At 35.3% G+C, this 22,752-nt stretch overlaps 1 protein-coding gene across 9 annotated transcripts in view; it reads left to right on the top strand.

Annotated features, from left to right (window-relative positions):
• The window catches only part of THOC2 (THO complex 2), a 169,318-nt gene that overhangs the window by 81,163 nt on the left and 65,403 nt on the right, over positions 1-22,752 (top strand). For all 9 annotated transcript variants that reach the window (XM_029240281.1, XM_029240286.1, XM_029240287.1 and 6 more), the window contains exons 2-8: positions 1,599-1,657; positions 5,796-5,887; positions 8,062-8,113; positions 12,189-12,259; positions 13,126-13,247; positions 13,790-13,923; positions 22,528-22,694. In XM_029240281.1, coding sequence (XP_029096114.1) covers positions 1,599-1,657; positions 5,796-5,887; positions 8,062-8,113; positions 12,189-12,259; positions 13,126-13,247; positions 13,790-13,923; positions 22,528-22,694 — 697 coding nt within the window. The remainder of the gene's footprint in view (positions 1-1,598; positions 1,658-5,795; positions 5,888-8,061; positions 8,114-12,188; positions 12,260-13,125; positions 13,248-13,789; positions 13,924-22,527; positions 22,695-22,752) is intronic.

Genomic DNA, 22,752 nt, shown 5'->3' with positions numbered 1-22,752 from the left:
ATTTGGGATAAACCCACGTTAGCCTTGATGTATTTCAGTGTTTTTCCATTTATATATCTATCTCTCTATATTTAATACGACACATGTTTAAATACCATAAGTCACTATTATTATTATTCAGTTAATATTAAATTAGAATTACCTATATACTTAGCACTTTTTCCCCTCATTTCTTGCTGCAACTCTAAGGTTCTTTCTGGGATCATTTTTATCCCGCCTGAAGAATGTCCTCAAGCATTTCTTTTAGTATGTGAACTCAATTTTTATTAGTCTGAAGTTCAGTCCTTATTTTATCTTTTCTTGGAACTGTGTTTTTTGGGTATAGAATTTTAGGTTGACAGGTACTTTGTTTTAGCACCTTGAATGTATCTTCCAGCTATCAAGTGTTCTTGTTGAGAAGTCATGAAGATACTAATTGCCTTTTTTTTCTCAGGTGCTTAAATGATTTTGTCTTTGGTTTTCTGTAGTTTTACTATTGATAAAACCAGATACGGATTTCACTTCAGTTCTGGAAAACTGAATTCTTGGCTATTATTTCTTCAAATACTGCTTTTGCCCTGTTCTCTCTTCTTTCTGGAATTCCAATTAAACATACCTCTTTTCACTGTATACTGTATATCTATCCTTTGCTGTATTTAAATTAGTGAAGAAATATTCACCATACAACAAGTATTTTTTTTAATTTTTAATTTTATGAAAAAATTTCAACTTTTTGTTTTTAAACTTTGTTATAGGAAAAAAGTCTCAGATGAGAAAGTAGATATAATAGCTCCCCAATGAAATCATCAACCAACTTAAATATTTATCAACTGCTGACCAGTCTTGTTTCATCTATAACCCTACCCATTTTCCCATACTTTTGAAGTAAATATTTCACCTGTAGATATTTCAGCATCTATCATTTAAAAAGTTATAAAATATTCCAGTTGACTCATAAATGTTAATTTTTAAAATATTTGTTTGAAACAGGATCCAAATAAGGAGCCATACACTGTGATCGATATATCTCTTAAGCCTTTTTCACCCTAAGGATCCCGCACCATCTTTTATTTTCCCTTGTAATATATTTGTTGAAGAGACTGGGCCATTGTCCTATAGAGTTTCTCACAGTTTGAATTTAAGTTATTGCCCCCCCCCTTAAAGACAACTTCATAGGTGGTGGTGTATTCTTGTATATCAGGATCAGGAGGCACATAATATCTGATTGTCTTTTGTGATGTGAACAGCCATTAATAGATGCCTAGATCCTTTAATTTATTAGGGACCTTAAAATGGTGCTGTTCTAATTCTACCATTCCTTTGTTTGTTAGCTGAAATACTAACAGAGGCATTTTTTATTAACTATTCGTTCATATACAAAAGGCAGAATAAGTGCTTGATTTTCATTCTTTTATTTACCAGTTTTCAAAATAATGACTTGATTCACTAGCATTCTCCAGTTCTGACCAATTAGGGTTTGTACGTTTATTTAATTTATAAACTAATAGATTTAAAAATATCTGATACATTTCCAGATATTTTTAGTTGATATAAGTTGCTCTATAAGGATTATCCATGTTAGGATTAGAAATTAATACAGATTATTTGTTTTATTCTAGTTTGCATTTATGCCGGATCCTCAGTGAAAATAAAAGCCATGATAGTTCAACTTCTAGAGGTAAGACTTTTAAAAGTATCATAGGACTTCCCTGGTGGCACAGTGGTTAAGAATCCTCCTGTCAATGCAGGGGGCATGGGTTTGATCCCTGGTCCGGGAAGATCCCACATGCCATGGAGCAACTAAGCCCGTGCGCCACAACTACTGAGCCTGCACTCTAGAGCCCGCGAGCCACAACTACTGAAGCCCGCGCACCCTACCACCCGTGCACCACAACTACTGAGCCCACGTGCCACTACTGAAGCCTGCGCAATCTAGGGCCCGTGTGCTGCAACTACTGAGCCTGCTTGCTGTAGCTACTAAAGCCTGCATGCCTAGAGCCCGTGCTCTGCAACAAGAGAAGCCACCACAATGAGAAGCCCGTGCACCCCCATGAAGAGTAGCCCCCTCTCGCCACAGCTAGAGAAAGCCTGCGCGCTGCAACAAAGACCCAACGCAGCCCAAAAAATAAATAAATAAATAAATAAAGTATCATAGCTATTATTTTTGGCTTGGTCAAAATTAATAAATATCCTGTTTTCCATTAAATTTTATGAATAAAAGCAAAAGGTCTAAGATATTCACATTATATAAAGCTTTTCTATGAATATATTAGAATTGAGATTAAAACTATAGTTATAGTAAGACTATATATCTCTTTATATGGTTGTCTTTTGACCTGCATAATAGTCATATAATGTTGCTTGGCTTTTATAATTGTAACATGGTATATTTACCTACATTTCAGCAGTGGCTAGCTGTAGTAAAACTTATACAGGCTAGGTATCAATCATAAACAGAAGAGAAGAGCTAGCACAGAAAAAAAAACTATTCTGATCTTTTTGGCACTAGGAAACTTCCAGAAACTGAGGTTCAGTGTTTTTACTAAAGCTGGTTATGTTTAGGTGGTATCTGGGGATCTTGTTAAAGGTAGTGTCATGGAAAACATTAAAAGGAACGGAGTTGTTGACTACTGCATATCACAAATATGGTATATTAAGTAAAATGTTATTAAACAGGGTGTAAATTTTTAGTTATGTTAATTTTAAAGGACTTGCTATTTAACTTTCATTAATTTAAAATTAGGTATATGGGGCTTCCCTGGTGGCGCAGTGGTTGAGAGTCCGCCTGCCGATGCAGGGGACACGGGTTTGTGCCCCGGTCTGGGAAGATCCCACATGCCGCGGAGTGGCTGGGCCCACGAGCCATGGCTGCTGAGCCTGCGCGTCCGGAGCCTGTGCTCTGCAACGGGAGAGGCTGCAACAGTGAGAGGCCCGCATAACGCAAAAAAATAAAAAATAAAAAAAAATAAATAAAATTAGGTATATGGATTTAGAAAAGGAGGGGCAAAAACAAAAGCAGTAATGCCCAGTAAGTTTAAAGCATTTTTATGTGTAGCTTTCATTGGGGATAGAACCCATAACATTTTTTTTTCAAATCTGGAAAAATAATTTATAGTCAATATTCTATTTTAAATAAAAAAATAGATAATTTTCTGTAGATAAGTTTACTTTTATCAAAAATTAAATATTACCTTAATATAAGCCCTTGCCTACTTCCTCAATGCATAACACTCTTTGGCTGATATCTGCCAACAATCAAGCTTTGGTCTGAGGGCCCCAGTGGGTAGTCCATGCAGGGAATTGAATGTTGTTTCTTCAGAATTTCCTTCGTCTGTCTCAGGAGGATTGAGTTTGGGTGGTGTTCCTTGTGCCCTTTTTTCCCTTTCTGCCTCTCCCTCAAACTGATTTCATTTCAGGCAGGCAGTTTCCCTTGCACATGCTGCTTCTCCTTGTTCTTTTTATAAGTCTCTTCCCCACACCCCCATAAAATAACGTTGTAAGGATGGCTGATAATAACGTTGTAAGGATGGCTGATAAACATATATAAGCAGTTTCCCTTGCACACGCTGCTTCTCCTTGTTCTTTTTATAAGCCTCTTCCCCACATCCCCACAAAATAACGTTGTAAGGATGGCTGATAAACATGAGTAGTCTTAGTGATATTCGACATAACCAAGAACTAGTGTCTAAAATGTTCAAATTCCACAAAGAATGTCTAGAAGTCCCTTTTACTTGTGGCTGTTCTTAAAGCTGCTTTTTCTGAAACATTAGCATTTATTCTTTTCTGTGTAATTATAAGGGTTGTAAGTTTTCCTCCCCATTGTAAATGTAAAGTTTTTCAGCTTTAGTGTAGATTTTGCAGGGCTTTTTTGCAGGGCTTTCAGCTTTAGTGTAGATTTTGCAGGGCTTTGTGGATTTTGCAGGGCTAGCCACTTAAATGGGCATTTAAATAACATTTGAATTGGGGACTGTCTTTGCTACTTTGTGGATTACATTGTGATTGTTTTTATGTCACTTAGTGTCAGCGAGATGACCTGGGCCATTTGTTCTCTACTTTAATCTCCTTTGATTAAGATTAGAATTCCCTCAGCCCCTGTGAGCCCATATTCTTACAGGAATTTAGTTTATGATGCTCAGCTGTTTTGTGCTTCTAAGAGTGATTGCTTTTTAAAAAATCTTAGTTATCTGGATAACTTCAAATGGCTATTATTCGTTATAAAAGCATTTTATTAATGGAAATTGAAAGCATGAAATTGACCTCATATTCCTACCATACTAACAGAAATTTTTCCTTTGCATTTTAGTTTTTATATAGTTTACTATAAGCATAATGAAGGCATATTTGTGAAAAAGGTAGAATATATTTAATGGATTCTTCATAAGGAGTTGGGATAATCTGGCTATATTTCTTTTGTGAATAATTTAATGGACAAATTTACTTCATTGTAAAATACTATTTTCATTGTTTAAAGGGGGATTGATAAATGTTTTGATTTCTGTTATGTTCCTTTTTTGTGGCTAGTAGTAGACCAAAGGAGAAGATTTTTAAATATTTGATTCCTCTTTTAAATTTTTATTTTTTGGCCACGCTGCACAGCTTATAGGATCTCAGTTCCCCGACCAGGGATTGAACCCCGGCCACAGCAGTGAAATCACCGAATCCTAACCACTAGAACACCAGGGAACTCCCAAATATTTGATTTCTTAACTTGTTATATTGCCCTGAAAGATTTTTTGATTTATTTCAAAAGTGGATTATAAATTGACTTTATTTTACATTAATGTTTTTAGAGCTACTTGTTTTCCTACTTTTAATGAGAGGAAGGAGATAAAGATTTTAGTGTATGGGACTAAAGAAAAAGGTGGCTGAAAGGAGGTGTTCACCTGACCATTAACTCCTCCCCCCTCCTCAAATTCCTTCTCCAGGAAAGGGGGGCTAGGCTGATTAATAGTGAATGAGACTACTGTACATGTGGTTGACAATTCTCATAGGACTGATGTTTTATGTGTGTATGTACATATGTAACTACGATCATCCCTTAGTATCTGCAAGGGATTGGTTCCAGGAGCCCCTCTGATACCAAAATCTGAGGATCCTCAAGTCCCTTATATAAAATGGCATTGTACAGTGACTAAAGTCAGCCCTCCATATCTGTGGATGCAGAACCTATGGATACAGAGGGCTGAATGTATTTTAGTTTGAATTCTGATGGAAATAGAGGAGAAAATGAGATTTTGGGGAGAAATTTCTCTGACAGTAGGATATGGGTAAAATTAAATTTTATATTTACTGCTATTCCTTATCTGTTGTCAGTGTAGCCCTGCGATTGAATTGACTATAATCTGAATATAGTTAGAAAAATCTGTGAATCTCCTGGCGAGAAGAATGGTTAGTTTATATTCACTTGCTAGAGTTCTATGCACTCATTAAAAATAATTTCGTAGACTTTGGTAGCACGAGAAAATGCTTTTAGAAATGTTTGTCAGGTAATCAGAATACCAAATGATGTAAACTATGAATGCAAGTATGTAAAATATGTAGACATATAGAAAAAGATTGGAAGGAAGTGCTCAAGCAGTAGTTATGTTATAGTAGTGGAGTCAAGGTTAACTTTTTTCTACTCTAAGTATTGTGTTTTTGTGAAAATAAAAGGAAAAAATCTGCTAGAGAAAAACATTAGAAGTATAGTTTTCTTAATCATTATTGATGTTTATAATAATTCCGAGAAGTAGGAAATACGTAGATCTTCCCCTAGAGAGTCTACCTTTCATGTTCAAGAGACTGTGTCATTATACTCTTTCTTTTATGTTTGACAGATTTCCAGCAAGCTCTTTTTGAGTTATCATGCCATGTCATTAAAGGAAATCTAAAGCATGAACAGGCATCTAATGTTCTTAATGACATTAGTGTAAGTATATATATGTTTTTTAAATTTGATAATTGTTACATATTTCTTTTTGTCTTTGATGCAAGGGTCCCTGAAGTGTATAACTTGTGTTTCATTTTATTCAAAATTATAGTAGTGAATGTTTTAAGATAATATTGGTAAGCCATTGTTGCTAGACAGAAATACAGGTATTTTAATCTTTTTCTCTGGTTGTGAGTAGAGCAGGAAATATTACGTAAGCTGGGAGGACAAAAAAAAAAAAAGCTCCTATAAAAAAATAATTTGGTTAGACTGTTCTCCCAGTATAGCATAACAAGGCATTTTCTTTTGTTTGTGGTTATGTTTAGAAATTAAATGTATTAAAAAAATTGAGGAATAAATTATTTTAAATTGAGGTTGTATGATTCTAATGTTTGCTTAATTCTAATTTTCCTGTTGTTTGTTGTTTGCTTTAGAAAATAATAACTAGATTTTTCCCTAACCTTTAAGTGGATATTCTGTTTCACTCTTTTATTTATTAGAAAATTTAAGTTAGATTCAGACCAGATACTTTCCATGGTTGTTTGGTATTTGAATTGAAAGATGAACTCTCAAATTGTAAGGGTGTTTATTGTAAAGCAGGAGTTAAGTTTCATTTTATTACAAGTGGTGTATTATTCTATTATTATTAGGCTGGGTTTTACACTTGTATAAATAAAATTATCTGCCCAGTTGAGAACAGCTTTCATAATAAGTATTATTGAGGTGGTACCTGGAGTTTCTTGATGTCAGTATGAGTTTCCCCTGTGCTGCTTTAAGCTTCTGTAGCCTTTTTCTTTGTATGATTTTTGTGCTTTCCCGAGGATGGTCTTAAGGACTTTCTATGTTTAGTAGTTGTGATTTTTCCCCCCCTCATGTTGAGATGTATTTGAACAGTAGAGGTTCAATATGAGTTTCTCCTTTACCTCTCAACTGTCTCTATCTGATTAGCTTGTGTTGGAGTAGTCTATTTCTTCAACAACTAATATTCCATGTTAGAGAACTCTTGTCTTGCTCTATTGTTTTGGAGCACTTGCATTCAAGTAGACATAGCCAAATTTCATAGCCCTTAAGAAGAGACTAACGTCTGATCGGCAATTAAGGTTATTTCATTCTGTAAATTGGGCATCAGTATAGGGTTTAGTGTGTTAATGGAATTGGATTCTAATACTTTTCCCATTTATTGAAAATGAATAGTCCAAATGAACTTAATGTGTGTTTTGTTCTTACTTAGCTTCTCTTTCTTTGAGTCCTTAGTGATATATATACTTCTGCAGCTGGATTCTTTGTTGTGGCTAGATTCTCATAGTCCTATATTGCACTGTCCCATATCTTAGCCACAGAAACATATCTTGTCTGTCTCTTACAGCTACCAGTTTTTTCTTTAGAATTATATTTCTTTCCTTTACTCTCTGAAAGTAGGCTAATTTTAGGGTTGCTATAGTGCCAGCAAACTAATTGCAATAATTGAACTATGATCCTTACTAATGGAAAATGGCTCTAAAATTGGGTGTGGGAGTGGGAAGTCAGGAGACAAATCTAGGATAAATGCTGAAGTATTCATCCAGAAATGAGGGGAGAGTTTCGGGTCAGTTTCTCCAAAGGCTGCAAACATCAGTGCGTAAATAAAATAAAGATAGATTTTTGGTAATTATTTTCATCTTCAGAGAATCTTGAGTTATGAGACAACAGCTTTGTAATTATTATTGCATTTTTTAGATTTTTGTTCTGATAATACTATGATCTTTGCATAGATCAGTGTTGACTCAGGCATGAGCACAACATTTAAAGTTTTAGATGAAAAATGTACCATATTTAACAGTCTTGCTTTAGGTAGGTGTAAGGTACTCCAAATTCCAGTGGTTTCTGACATGAAACTTCACTGGAAAAATGTTACTCATTTGTGTTCTTTATTATTTCCTGAGGTGCTTGTTTTAAGTTTCTTTTTTTTTTTTAAACTCAAGTTATTTCATGGTAGACGTTTAAACATTTTTTCCAACCATTATCTCCCTCTTAATTTTCTCTATATTATGAAACTTGAAAACTTTTATTTGTCAACATAGTGGTATTAGGGTTTTGTTTTTAAGTTTTACTGAAGACTGTTTTTCTGAAACCATAATAATTGCTAGTGTGCTATTCTAGTATTTACTATGAATAATTGTATTTTTTAAAATTAGGAATTTCGTGAGGATATGCCCTCCATTCTTGCCGACGTATTCTGCGTATTAGGTAGGTATTAATAAGCCTTTATTTCACCTGTAAAAAGTGTTATTTGGTAAATTAATGTACTGTGTTAAATAAAATGCTTTCTTTCAAACTACGGATTTTACAAATGTTTCTACAAATCTAGAATATATATATTTTTTACTTTATAGGGAATATATAAGTCAAATGTGAGTTTAATTACTATTTATAAGCTAGCTTTAAATAGTTTTAGTTTATAATTCAAATAGTTTGAGTTTTTCAGAATGTATCTTTATATAAAATTGAGCTAAATTAAGTCATTTCAAGTAAAAAGGCCAGGTTTTCTGAAGATAAGTTAGTGTGAATTATTCAGATTTTAGTAACCACATAATTAATATTATTCAGTGCAGATTATCAATGAATGTCAGAATCTCAGGATACTCAAGAGGTATTTACTTTACTATTGTACTCTTTTGATTCTTCTTAATTTTAGAGAGAGCAAGAAGAGCCAAAGTAATCAAAAGTACTTTTGTTTTGAGGATGAGAAACCAACTTTGGAAATAGCAGCTTCTCTATTTGTCCAGAATAAATAAGAATTCATGCAAGATAAGAAAGGAATATTTCTTTGACTTAGAACAAAAGGTAGTGTCCCTCCATGGGAGGCATGGATTTAAAAAATAATGTATATTACAAATTTGTTTCTCTGATTTTAAATCTGAATTAAAGTATCTTTGAGCACAGTTTTCCTCATCAGTCTTATGCTTTCTGTAACTTTGACCTGTTAGAAAACATTACCAAACATTATAATATTCGCTTTAAAATATGACTTATCCTCTGAGGCTTTGTCAAGTTGGAATGAATTACTTTAGCTCATTAATCTTAACTCTTAGAATTAGATAGGTTACTTAAATGTCTTACTGAGAATCCCAAATTTGACTGCAACAAATCTAAATGTCTGGTCCTTGATCCCTCAGGACGTTTAAGATTTTATAACAACAGTAAGGTTGGGAACAGGTCAAAATGTGTGTGGACCATGAGTGATAAATGAAAAGACCATTGACTGGTGACCGTATGTCCCCTTTTTGTTTTGTTCTCCTGGCGTAATTATTAATTGTGCCTTCTTTCAATCTTAAAACTATCCTGGTTTAGATGATAAAGTATTTGTTCATGCTGTCTATTGGATTGATTGATTTATGCCAACAACAAAAACCTTTTAAGCTTAATTTTTAGAGCAGGCACTAAAGATATTATATTATGTTACTAATAAATATAACACGAGACAGGTTTCAATTTAGAAAATTGTTTGTTTTTACTATAAATTTGTAAGACTTAAAGAGTGATTTGTAGGTACCATTGTGTGGAAGCTGTTATTCATTGATAGTGTCAGGAGTACATTTTATATCTTTCTTTGGGTAATCGTCAATTATCAGCTTACTAGTAAGTTCTAGTAATTTCTTTTTTTATATTGACTTATTTTATTAGGATATATTTTCCCTTCATAGTTATTTAGAATATGAATTATTATTACAAGTCATTGCTTTTTACTAGTAACATGAATTCATGAAGATGATGTTTGGTTGCTCTTGGGAAATTTCTTTTAGCCTATCCAGTCCATTTTTACAAGCAGGATTAGGACGGCAAACTTGGAAAGAGAATTTCCCTCACCTGCCCCCTCACTCACGTACCCCCACCCTTGGCAGAAAAAAAATGATCCAAGGGTGACCCCAGACCAAGGGAGGGGAATAGGAGTGAGAACGCGAGCTACCTCTAATAATGATGATAATTATAATGATGATCACAGTAATAATAATGTAGGTGCCATTTTGGAGCACCTTCTGTATGTTAAGCATTTAATTTCATTTAAATCCTCACAGCAGTTTCTGTAAAGTAGATACATGGATCAGAAAATCGAAGCTCAGAAAAGTGATTTTTCAAGGCCACACAACTAGTATAAGGCAGGGTTTGAACCTGGGTTTTTTTGGTTCTAGAGTCCATGATCTTTCTAGTGTATCATGTTATCTTTCTAATATTTTAACAGTTATAAGAGAAATCAGTGCTGTACTTTCCTGGTTAAGATAACAATTTCCTTTAAAAGATTAATCATGTAAGGGTGAGGGGGCCTGAGAGCTATATTAACCCGAAAGGAGAGTCTGATGTGACTTGATGCACTGATGGGACCTCTGAGCTGGGTTAGGTGGTTGGTGATACTGGGCCTAGAGATGGAAATGGCTGAGGGCTTTTTAGGAAAATCAGAGGGAAATTAAAGAAAACTTACTAGGTGCTGATTTGGGGTTGAGGAGTCAGAAATAATGAATGAATAATGAATGATTTCGTAAGTTAGAACAAAAAGAATAAAGAAAACAGGGAAAGCATAATTGGAATAGTAGAGTCCTATATTGATTATTGAGATAGTTTAGCCAAGAAATTTACTAAGGTCCCATTAAGCATTTCCTAATATGGTCAGAACCCAGAGAGTTAATCAGGTCCGATGGCTGAGAGGAGAGTAGACTTTACTTGAAGAGGATGAACCTGCTACCCAAATGCTCTCATCTTGGGGACTTTGGAGGTAGATCTTAGGGACTGTAGGGCCTTTGAGGGTAGATGGATATTGGTTAAAAGAATAGGCCCACTTTAGTCCTGACCCCTCAAGATCAGTATCCTTGAAGTTCTAGGCTGAGGAGGGACCAGAAGACTAGATAATGAGGAGACAACTAGGAGTCCCTGGAAGGGATTGTTGAGATACACACAGATTAAAAGTCTTATTGATATATTGAGATTGTACTGCAATTTACATTGTATAAATTACACCCTGAAATTCCCTTAATATGCTTGAGCTGACTGTGTGCTTAGCTGTAGTTGCCAGAATATTGGGAGATGGCACTGTCCAAGAAGGAAAAGTGGAGGAGGCCCGGGAAAATATGGATGTGTTTAATGATAGGTCCTCTTCTCTTTTGATTCTTAGTGATGGCAGTAGAAAGTAAACTGAAGCAAAGCAGTTGTAGGATGTCTGTCTGGGGGAGCCCTAGAACTTTTAGAGGGCAATTTTTATTACATCACTAAAATTGGTGCCGTTTTCTATAGCACATTCTAAATATGAATTGACTTTAAAAATAAGGTAATGGTGTGTAATCAGTTAAAACAATAATCCTGAGATCAATTTTGTAATCCTGCTAATCCTGGTTGAAGTTTTTGATGCTATACTTTAGATCAGAAAATTGTTTGACAAATTTTTTGAATAATGTACTGAAACTCAAGGAGGTCTCAGTTTTTTAAAAAAATATTTCAGTAGGAAGAAAATGAAAATCTTGAGTGAAGTTTTGTTTGCTGACTAGAATTGTAATTCAAAATAGGATGTTAAAAATACCTTTTAATACAGTTTTCATAGAGTTGGTGACCAAGTAGCTTGGTTAGAACATGGTACCAAGGTGGCCAAAGTCAAGGGTTTGATCTTCATGAGTAATAGGATCTTTAGTATTAGAAGAGATCTTTGTTGTCACCCAGTTCAGCTTTTTACCTTAGCATCTCTGACATGTGGTTTAAACTTTGCTTGAATGTTTCCCTTTTTTTTTGGCCGTTCTGCGTGGCTTGTGGGATCTTAGTTCCCCAACTAGGGATTGAACCCTGGCCCTTGGCAGTGAAAGCGCCAAGTCCTAACCACTGGACCGCCAGGGAATTCCCTAATGTTTCCATTTTTGAAAACAGTATTTTTTGGAAGCTTTGTTGCTTGCAGTGCCTTAGCACATAGCTCCATAATCAACTTACCATTTTATGGATATGACATTGGTCACAAGGTCAGTTTTTCAGTATCAGGAGAAATTATAAGTATTTATATAAGTTTTTATATAAGTATTTATATACATTTTTAATAAGTATTTATAAATTATAAGTATTTATAATTTATAGTAATAATTTATAATATATAATTTATAAAATTTATAAATCTTTAAGTATTCATATGCACATGAAGGACTGCTTATGCTTACCACAGTTTAAATTTTTTCCCCAAATTCAGAATGAGGAGTTTTAAATTTAGCTAGTTTTAAAGAAAACAGGTATCTTATTATAGTTGTGGAGTCTAGAAAAATCAAACTTTCATCTTTCTTTTTCTTCATCATTATAGATATTGAGACAAATTGTTTAGAAGAAAAAAGCAAGAGAGACTATTTTACACAATTGGTATTAACATGTTTGGTAAGTTTTAAAAAATACTTTCCATTTCTAAATTTTATGTGGAATGATTATAATCACAGATAATCATGTTAATGGAGGAGGGTATTGACATTCAGTTGACTATTCATTATAAGGTGAGATTTGGGTTTTGAAATGGAATGCTTTGTAAAATTAGACATGCTAATTTTTTTCTATGAAATAGGCATGGTACCATATCACTTAAACTATCTATGCATAGAAAACCTTTGGTGATATTCCTGACCTAGTAAGTTCCTAACTAAGGAAAAGGTAAGCATCTATCAGGTGACTAGAAATGATATGGACAGCTTTTAAACTGAACAATTTTTCATAAACTGTTAGGCAAGGAGAAAAAGAATGGAGGTAGTTTAAAAATAATTAATTCTAGAGCTCATCATAATCATTGTCTAGCAAACCATTTTATGTTCATAAATTTAAAACCAAGGCGGAATGCCATTACTCAGAACTGGAAGAATGTCCTTGTCTTTGCTGCGAGGACAGACAATAGAATTTGACTTAAACAGTAGAAACCAAAGAAGGCTGAAATGCTGCATTATCTTAAAGAAAATTCAGTTGACAGACTCAATTTTAATCAGAATTACATCTGTAATTCTTGTCATTTGTAGGTTGTGTACAGCATGACATATAATTTTTAGTGAAGTTTTAAAAAGCTGTATGTTTCAGTACTTGGAAAGTCATCATTTTTGTTAGATTGAAGTTCCAAGCCTTTTTATAAAGTTGTTGATGTATATATATAAGGTGATTTTAATATTCTTATTTGGGAAAATAATTTTGAATATGTTTTAATATTGTGAATGCATAGTTGGAATGCTGAGGAGTAAAATGGCCTTTAATATTTTTTAATACAGCATTTAGTTTCAGACACAGTTCTGAAGGAACGCTTGGATCCAGAAACATTGGAATCCTTAGGGCTTATCAAACAATCACAGCAATTCAATCAAAAGTCAGTTAAAATCAAGACAAAACTCTTGTAAGTACATGTATTTTTATGTTGTAGATCAAGTACCTGAGCATGCTTTTTAGTTCTCATGTTGAATACTAGAAGTTTCTAAAGGCGTTTTGAAGATTTTTGTTGTTGTTGCTGTTAGCATGTGTCTTGTGTTTTTTTCTTTTAAGAGTAGCCTATGGTTATTGAGTCAGCAGTGAACTTTACCTGTGTGAAACCAATGTTAATTTTTTTCCGTGTTAGAAGTTAAAATAATATTCAGTGCTTTTATTACTACCAATAAAATAATTTACAACTGTGGCTTTAAGGTATATTCTTGTCAATGATGGAAATAGTGTTATGTTATTAGCGATATCCTTTCCTTGTGTAATTAACATTGGGGTGTCCCTTAAGAATCACTGTTATTTTCTATCCTAAAAGATAGACAAAGAGGTAAACTTTCAACAACTGTTCTTATGATTGTTTTATGTAAGAGAGTAAGAAAATTCAGTGAGAAGAATACAATACTCTTATGCAAGCTTGTTAATTGAAATTAATTTTATCTGCCTTATGATGTTTAATTTCAGTTATAAGCAGCAAAAATTTAATTTGTTAAGAGAAGAAAATGAAGGTTATGCCAAGCTGATTGCTGAATTGGGGCAAGATTTATCTGGAAATACTACTAGTGATTTAATCTTAGAAAATATCAAATCTTTAATAGGTAAGACATATATCTATATATCTATGTGTTACTAAGATAAATTTTTTTAACTGTTGAAGAATATCCATAAAGACGAAGCTAGTGCATTCCCTATAGTTTTTTGTTTTTAAGTTAAGAAACGAGAACTGTCTAGCTTGTACTTTTAAGATTGTTATCAGTAATAAAAAAATTTGGGATGATATTTATAAGAAATCTTGTTACTCTTACCTTTGTGTTTGTATTAGTTTCTGCTCTCTAGTATTTCTATCTTTAATTTTTAAGTATTTTCCAATAATTTTATGGAGGGCAGAAAATAAGTAAGCAAATGTGAAACTTTAATAAAATCTTCGGTGAACTCTTGAAACGTGGAGATGTTTAGTTCTTTTGAACTTGATTTTAAAAATACCGAGCAACTTTGATACACATTTTATTTTATTTTTACAACAGTCTGTTAAAGTAAGTGCAGATGTTGTAAAAGTGTAACAAATAGGAAAGTGTTACTTTCCCTACCTTTTAAATAGAATTTCTTTGCATTGTTCTTTTTATTTGCATTGCGCATTTGGAGGAAATAGTTGGCTTCTATAGAAAGGAGGAATGAATGGTAGAAAAATAGGGTACTCCTGATTTTTCAAGAATGGAAAGAGTTTTTGCTATTTGTTAGGTGTTATGCTATCTCAGGGAAGATTTTGCAACACCTAGATGTCTTAAGTTTTGAGACCTGTTGGAAAAGTCATATTTCCTGCTTCACTGGTTATATTTTAGAGGATGCTTATGCTCAATTCTCCGTTCTTTCTCTGTTTTTGAAATTTATGGATGAGAAAGAGAGAGGAGGTGTCCCAATCCTTATCCCCTTTCTCCAGTGGGGACCCAGATAAAACCAGTTTTACTACAGTAATTTTTGTTTTTAGCTTAAGCTTTTGGTGGCCAACAGGTATAGAGGTAAGGAGCTTTTAGTTTAAATTTACCCTTTTCTTTGAAGTAAGTCTAGTTCTGGCAGCTGATTTAGTCTCTTTGCTACTTTCTTCCATTGTCAAATTAACACCAAGACTGGCAGTCCCCTAAGGCTGCAGGGCTCTTGCTTACCTGTGTAGCAGTGACCCATTAAAAAAAAAAAATCCTCCTGTAGGGTTTCCTTTCTGTTCTTTCCAGGGTAGGCTCTACATTTTTCCTGCAGAATTTTGATCTAGTTTGAGATGTTTGTCAGTACTGCCTTGCTATAAGTTTGTCTTTCCTTATATCCTGCCATGTACTCTCTTAAGATGGTATCCCCCACAAAAAAATTCTCTGCTGTATAAGGTCCTCACTTTTTTTTTTTTTTTTTACTTTATCTGCTTATTTGTTGACATCTCTTGTCTGTCCTTGTTTTTTCTATTTTTTTGTCCTTGTGAGTTTATACTTTTTTAGTCCTTTGTTATTTTGGGAACATTTCAAAGAGGGATTTTCTTGAAAGTGTGCTTTTATCTAACTGGGAAAAATGTATGCTGTGTACTTTCTTTTCTTGAACTTTGTCCCCATAGAGAACAGGTTATGTTACTGTCTCTGAAGAACAGTGTGACAGTCACAACTGCAAGCTCATAACTCACATGGATATTCCATGAGTATAAACGATTTGATTTCTTGGGCTAAACCTCTGTTCTAGTCCGTCGGGTGTACTCCAAAGCACGCTAGCCCAGAAACACTCAAATGCCACCTCCGCAGTGTAGCCTTATATGGCCACCCCCCACCCCGACACTCCCTGTGGTTCACTGTCTTTCTTCTGAGCACTTAACACCATATAATGTGCACCGTATTTTATGCCACACCGCCACTGGAATGTAAGTAAGCTCCATGAGGACAAGGGTTTTTGTCTGTTTTGTTTAGTACCTCTAACCTCAGTGCCTGGTACGTAGGTGCTGGATAAATACTCATTGAAAAACGAATGAATGTTTCCCCCTTTCTAGTAGACTTTATAGTGATTCCTAGCCTCTTTTTTCCCTGACATGGAGGATTTGAGAAAGTTCATCTCCCTGGCTTAGTGTTTGTTTCTCTTTGGCTAGCTGATTCCCTCCTCCCCCATTGTCTGAGAAAGGAATTTTTCATTGACATTAAAGTTGAGGTTAAGACTTCAATTCCAGTGAGTACTCACTCTTTAAAGAGTTAGAATTTATCGGATTCCCCCTCAGTGCAGACTTCAGGTAGGCCTTGTCTCATCTGTCCAGAGCAGTTCACTAACATAGCATCCTGCTTTTCATGGCATCTTTGGATGAGTTTCCTCTTGTTTATTCCCATTGCTTTCTCTTTAGGAGCAACCTAGACAGATAATATCTTATACAAAGCTATCTCAGCTCTGATCTCCTTCACCAGCCATTGACAGAACTGATATCTGGTTTGGGAGGCATGCATTTTTTAAAAAATAAATTTATTTATTTATTTGGCTGCGTTGGGTCTTCGTTGCTGCACGTGGGCTTTCTCTAGTTGTGTCGAGCAGGGGCTACTCTTCGTTGCGGTGCACGGGCTTCTCATTGCGGTGGCTTCTCTTGTTGTGGAGCAAGGGCTCTAGGCTCGCAGGCTTCAGTAGTTGTGGCACGTGGGCTCAGTAGTTGTGGCTTGTGGGCTCTCTAGAGCTCAGGCTCAGTAGTTTGTGGCACATGGGCTTAGTTGTTCTGCGGCATGTGGGATCTTCCTGGACCAGGACCCGAACCCATGTTCCCTGCATTGGCAGGCAGATTCTTAACCACTGTGCCACCAGAGAAGTCCCGAGGCATGCATTTTAGATACACTTATATTTTAGGGTACTTGGTCTGATCAGGAGAAATCCTTATTTATCATTCTATAGTTAAAAGATAGTCATTTGCTCCCTAAAAGATTCTGGCACATCAAAATGTTTATGTCCTAAATATAATAAACAGTATATCCTATCAGATAGCCTTGGGCTGTTTACTGCAAGAAAGCAAGGAATAGGAACCATTATAAGTCTGCCTGGTGTTTGTCTGACAGTAAGCTTGAAAAACTTAACAGGAATGGATAGTGATTATTAGTCCCTTGAGCTGCCATATCATAGATGCCTCACAAATGATCCCTGCATCAAGATGGCAAAAAGCATCTTTTAGAAATTAGAGGAAAGGATATCAGAGATGGACTCTTTGGCCGTGCCACGTGGCTTGTGGGATCTTAGTTCCCTGACCAGGGATTGAACCTGGGCCCTCGGCAGTGAAGGCGTAGAGTCCTAACCACTGGACCGCCAGGGAATTCCCGAAGATGGACTCCTTTGATTGCTGAACTAAACTATAAGCACCCTACTCTTCTGAATGCCCTTCAAAAAAGTAATAGCTAGGTGTTCTTTTCTTTCTTCTAAATTAGTGGTCAGCAAACCTTTTCTGTAAAGGATGAGATAGTAAATATCTTTTTCCTTTTGGGTCACATGGTTTTTGTTGCAGCTACTCACTTTTGCCATTGTAGTGTGAGAGCAGCCGTGGACAACATGTAAATAAATGAGTGAGTCTGTGTTCCAGCACAACTTTATTTACAAACATCGAATGGATTTGACCCATAGGCCGTGGTATGCTGATCGCTGCTCTAAATCAGAAGTTCTGGCTAAAAATTAGTCATGGAGCTAGCTTACTTGAGTTTGTTTGTTTGTTTATTTATTTATTTATTTAGCTGGCTGTGCTGGGTCTTAGTTGCGACATGTGGGATCGTTGCCACGTGCAGGATCTTTGTTGTTGTGTGTGGGATCTTTAGTTACGGCATGTGGGCTCTTAGTTGCAGCATGTGGGATCTAGTTCCCTGACCAGGGATCGAACCCGGGCCCCCTGCATTGGGACCGTGGATCTTATCCACTGGACCGTCAGGGAAGTTCCGAGTTTGGTTTTAGAGACTGAAAATGGTTCTTCCTGGTTTTGGGTTTAGTGGTCCAGGATCTTTTTGCCTTGGCTCTCTGATCCTTTCCTTCTCACCCAGAATCAGAGCCCTCTTCACCAAACCTCAGGACCTTCATTTGTCGCCTGGTGTCCAAGATTGTAGATTTGGCTGGAGATGGGGAAGGGTGGGGTGAGAATCTCTCCTCCTTCAGTCTCACAAGTCCTCTTGGTTGCTTGTTAAGTGATCAGAGAAACATTAAAGACAAAATAAAATCCCAAGTCAAATGATTTTATTCTTTGGTAGATTATGGGACATTTAATCGCTTTGACTACATTATCTTGAGTGTACTTAGTATTTTGTCTTTGGATCAGTATGGATATAAGAGCCATTAAGCCTTGAAGCTTCTTATCTTTTAGTCAACTCTCTCCTATCCCTTGGAAAGGGAAACCAGTTGACTGCTTCCTTTCCCTAAGGTTTTGCTTTATTGGAGTTTCTTTACTATACACTAGTTATGAAGAAGTTGTTTATCTCTACTATGAAAAAGAAGACAGCAGTTGGTGTTCTGAAGCGTAGTTGTTTTTACAATTATACTTTTATTTTGTTGGGTGCATTTATCTGCATCTTGGCTCTCTGGTTCTTGCCTTGAGATGTGCAGTTTTTTGCAAATACTATTTCTTAGAAATAGTCTAGCATAAGTTATTAGCCATTCAGGCTTCTGTAACAAAATACCACAGACTGGGGGGCTTATAAACAACAGAAACGTACTTCTCACAGTTTTGGGGGCTGGAAGTCCAAGATCAGAGTGCCAGAATGGTTGGGTTCTCATGAGGGCCCTCTTCCAGGTTGCAGACCGCTAACTTGTTGTATCCTCACATGGTAGAAGGGGCAACGGAGCTCTCTTTTTAAAGGGCATTAATCTGATTCATGAGACTATGCTCTTATGACCTATTCACCTTCCAAAGGCCCCACCTCCTAATACCATCACATTGGGCATTAGAATTTCAACATATGAATTTTGGGGGTACAAAAAACATTGAGACCATGGTATAGCCTGTTTCTAAAGTAATTCTACATGCCAGAGCCAGATCATGTCCTTTTGTTCAAAACATGGTTTTTCTTTGTCTTGTAAGGTTTATTCTGTCAGGAACATGATGGTTGACGCTATCATTCTGTTTTCTTGTCTGAAATGTACAGGCTGGACATCTCTCCAAGTCATGTTTACAATATTACCTTGGCCTTTTTGTTCCTGTTAAGAATCTCAATTTGACCTATTCCTATAAGAACCGTTGTCACTTTTATCATATTTTTGGCCTCTAGTTGCAATTACTTGCTCTAATATACTGGCCATCTTGTCCATCTTTGGGGAGCCTTCAGTTACTTTTCAATGCATTTTTTCAAAGATGTATCATCCAAAAGGTGTGAACTCTCCTCAAGGGTAGGGAAGGCATTTTATTAATCTCTGTATCACAAGCACCTGGCACTTAGTGGGTAGTTATTTAATGTTTATTTAAATGAAGGAATGAATCCATGGCCATTACAAGTCCACCATTTAAAAATGTTTCCGCTTCCGATATGGTTCCCTGTTTGTTCCTCAAAAGGCATGTGTGTGTGTATATTCCTTAATGTAGCTGGTGGTAGAGGTAGGGAGCTAGGCTTATGATCTGTCTCAAGATCACATGACTGTTGATGCTTGGGCTGGATAAAAGCCTTTTTTAAGATGTTTGAGCACAAGAGTGTCTGTTCTACCACAGCTGCCATTAGAAAAAAATTATTTTGGACATTTCAAGCTTACTTATTGTTACTAAAATCTTGTATGTGAAATAGCTTAACTGTTATTTAGCAAATCTCTAAGGTTTCAAAAATGGTTTTCTAAGTCCTTGGTTTGGCTACTTTTTCCATATTATGTAGCATAGGTCATTCCAACTGATTGGACTAACTTATGGCACCTGAGACATATAATAGAAAATTCCTAAGCCAGTTTTTCTTTTGTGAAAGATACAAAGGTTATCTATTATAAATAAAAGTTGCATCCTTTTTGTGTAGGTTACTACCTTAAATTGCCTCTAGAAAGAAATTGGTAGTTAGTTGACTGTATAGATCACTGTTAAAATAGCCTTCATGGAATAATACTGTTTAAACAAAACGTAATGTCAATGGTTCATATTGTAGCACATTGAAAATACAAACTTTAAAGCAATGTGAATGAAACACATTTCCGTGTAACATGTTGCTGTTCTAGTCCTTATTCACAAGTTTTGTGGATGTAGCATAATGGGTAATTATAAGCCAGCCATTTTTTCAAAAGTGTATTCAGTGTATCTTTTGTCCTCTCTGACAGAGTAGAGCATTATTCATTTTTATTTAGTTGATTAAACTTTTATATTTAGTAAATATAGGAGCAGTTATAAAGTTGGAGAATTTGCTAGATCCTACTTCTATAATCTGTTGTCAGTGGCTTTTTTCCCCAGCTTTATCTAGGCATAATTAATATACAATAAAATGTGCATGTTTGAAGTGTACAGTTTGAGTTTTAACACATGTATACACCTGTGAAAACATCACCACAATCTAGATAATGCACATTTCTATCACTCCCCCCCCCAGTTTCCTCTTGCCCATTTGTATTTCATTCCCCCCCGTACTTTCTCTTTTCTCCTCCCCAGGTAATCAATGATCTGCTTTCTAAACTATAGATTAGTTTTCATTTTCTATAATTCTTTTATAAATGGAATCATATAGTGAGTTTTTTTTGGGGGGTCTGGCTTATTTCATTCAGCATAATTATTTTGTAATTCATCCATGTTGTTGCTTGTATTGGTAGTTCTTTCCTTGTTATTGTTGAGTAGTATTCCACTGTATATTCTACAAATATACTGTACTACAGTTTGTTTATCCATTCACATGTTGATGGCTATTTCAGTGTCCTATTATAAATAAATCTGCTGTGAATATTTGTGTACAAGCCTTTGTATGGACATAGATATTTTTTCTCTTGAGGTAAATACCTAGGAATGAAATGGCTGGGTCATATGGTAGGTGTTAAGTTTAACTTTTAAGGAAACTGCCAATTTTACAAAGCAGTCGTACTGTTTTACATTTTTTATTTCCACCAGCAGCATTTAAAAATTCCAGTTGCTATTTTGGAGTCACTTGTACATTCATAAGCCATACTTTTTGGGGGTGCAAGGACAGGCAAAAATATTTAGAAGTTTTCTTCCCAGAACTTTAGGTAAACATCTCTTTGGAGAATTTATGAAAGCCTGGAGCTCTTTTCAGTAAGAGATGATCACTGTGTTGTTCCTTTCTTTCCTTAGTATGAGAGAAATGGAAGAAAATGTATTCTTAACTTTGCGTTTCATAAAAAGAGGAAAGAAATACTTCTTGTATTTGGAGAGTTTGGTTTTCTAAGTGATTGCTAAGATACTGCAAATTAGACATTAGTTTTATAGCATTTAATATACTTAAGTGTGGAGATAATAGAAGTAACTCTGGAAATCATTAATAGGATATATAAGAATTTTCTTTGAAAAATCCTCTAAGTCATCCATAAGGTATAGTGTTTAGACCTAACATCTCTCCCTAAGTTAACACAGTTGTTCTTTTTCCTCCAGCATTAGAATAAATCAGTGTTTATTTGCTTGCCCCAGATGAAGTGGTTAGCTTGCATTTAAGGGCTATGCCTAATGAAAAATACGTAATTAAAAATACTAGAATTCCATTCGGCTTGATGCACAAGGCATGAGGGAACTGATATAAACTGAGGGAACAGCCGATTGATATGCTCACTCTGGGTCATAAGCATACATTATATTGAGAGGAATGGTGGGTGGAATTGACTATATCATTTAAATTCTCTCTTTTGTTTATTTTGCTGTGTGTAAATGGTTGCATTCTCAAATTAAATGCACGTATGATGTGACTGCGCTATAATATAATTATGGTAACAGCTGAAGCTGAATACAAATAGAGGTAATAATGTATTAATAGTAGGGTGGCTGATAGGAATGTTTATTAAATTCATGTCTATTGGCCCTTTTTAGCTTACCCTAGGAGATTAGCAAGAATAAGTAGCCATCGGTACCTATTAAGTGCTTCTTTCCTTTCCCTTTCCTGCTCTACCTAGATTGTTTTCTTCCTTCTCTGTTTGCTTGTGTTTTGTCCCCAACTCCTTGTATTCTCATCTTTTTAGTATTAGCAGTATACCTGTTTTCCTTTAGAATGCTGCCCAAAACTATGAATGTACAATTACATTTTGTAGTTTTGTTGTATATATAAGATAAATTAAAAAATGATTATAAAAATCGTGCTCTACTTTCATGAACCTGAACTTTTAACTCATTTGTCAACATTCCAAACACTTCTGCATAAAACATAAAAAACCCTTTAGTTGCCTAACTTGTATTGTTTGATTTTCATATTTTGCTAAGAATTAAAAATGTGAATCTCTTTCACTAGCGTGAGTAATCAAGAACTGATGAGATGATGTGGCATAGAAGAAATTTCACTTGACTTAGTGTCACAGGTCCTGGGCTCCAGCCTAAGCCCTGTCATTAACCCACTTTGCAATCCTGGGCAAGTCATATTTCTCATCTGTAACATGTGGGGAGTAGCCGTGATGACCTTGAAAATTATGAAGATTTCCCTCTGGGGCAGGGGAAGCAAACTTGTAAAAGAAGTTGTTTTTAAAAACATTTTTATTTTATGTATGTTGTCCCTGAAGGTTAATGGCTTTTCTAGAGATTATGTATAATCACTTTTGAATTTGTGTATATCCATCTGTTGCAGGATGCTTTAATCTGGATCCCAATAGAGTTCTGGATGTCATTTTAGAAGTGTTTGAATGCAGGCCAGAACACGATGACTTCTTTATATCTTTATTAGAATCTTACATGAGTATGTGTGAACCGCAAACACTGTGTCATATTCTTGGGTTCAAATTCAAGTTTTACCAGGTAAAGAAAAATGTGTGTGTGTGTGTGTGTGTGTGTGTGTGTGTGTGTGTGTGTGTGT

The sequence above is a fragment of the Monodon monoceros genome, unplaced genomic scaffold (genome assembly GCF_005190385.1).
Source record: "Monodon monoceros isolate NGI ecotype Baffin Bay Population unplaced genomic scaffold, NGI_Narwhal_1 Super_Scaffold_22, whole genome shotgun sequence".
NCBI lineage: Eukaryota > Metazoa > Chordata > Mammalia > Artiodactyla > Monodontidae > Monodon > Monodon monoceros.
The sequence above is the reverse complement of the archived record's forward strand: the minus strand, read 5'-3'. Positions and strand labels throughout refer to the sequence as shown.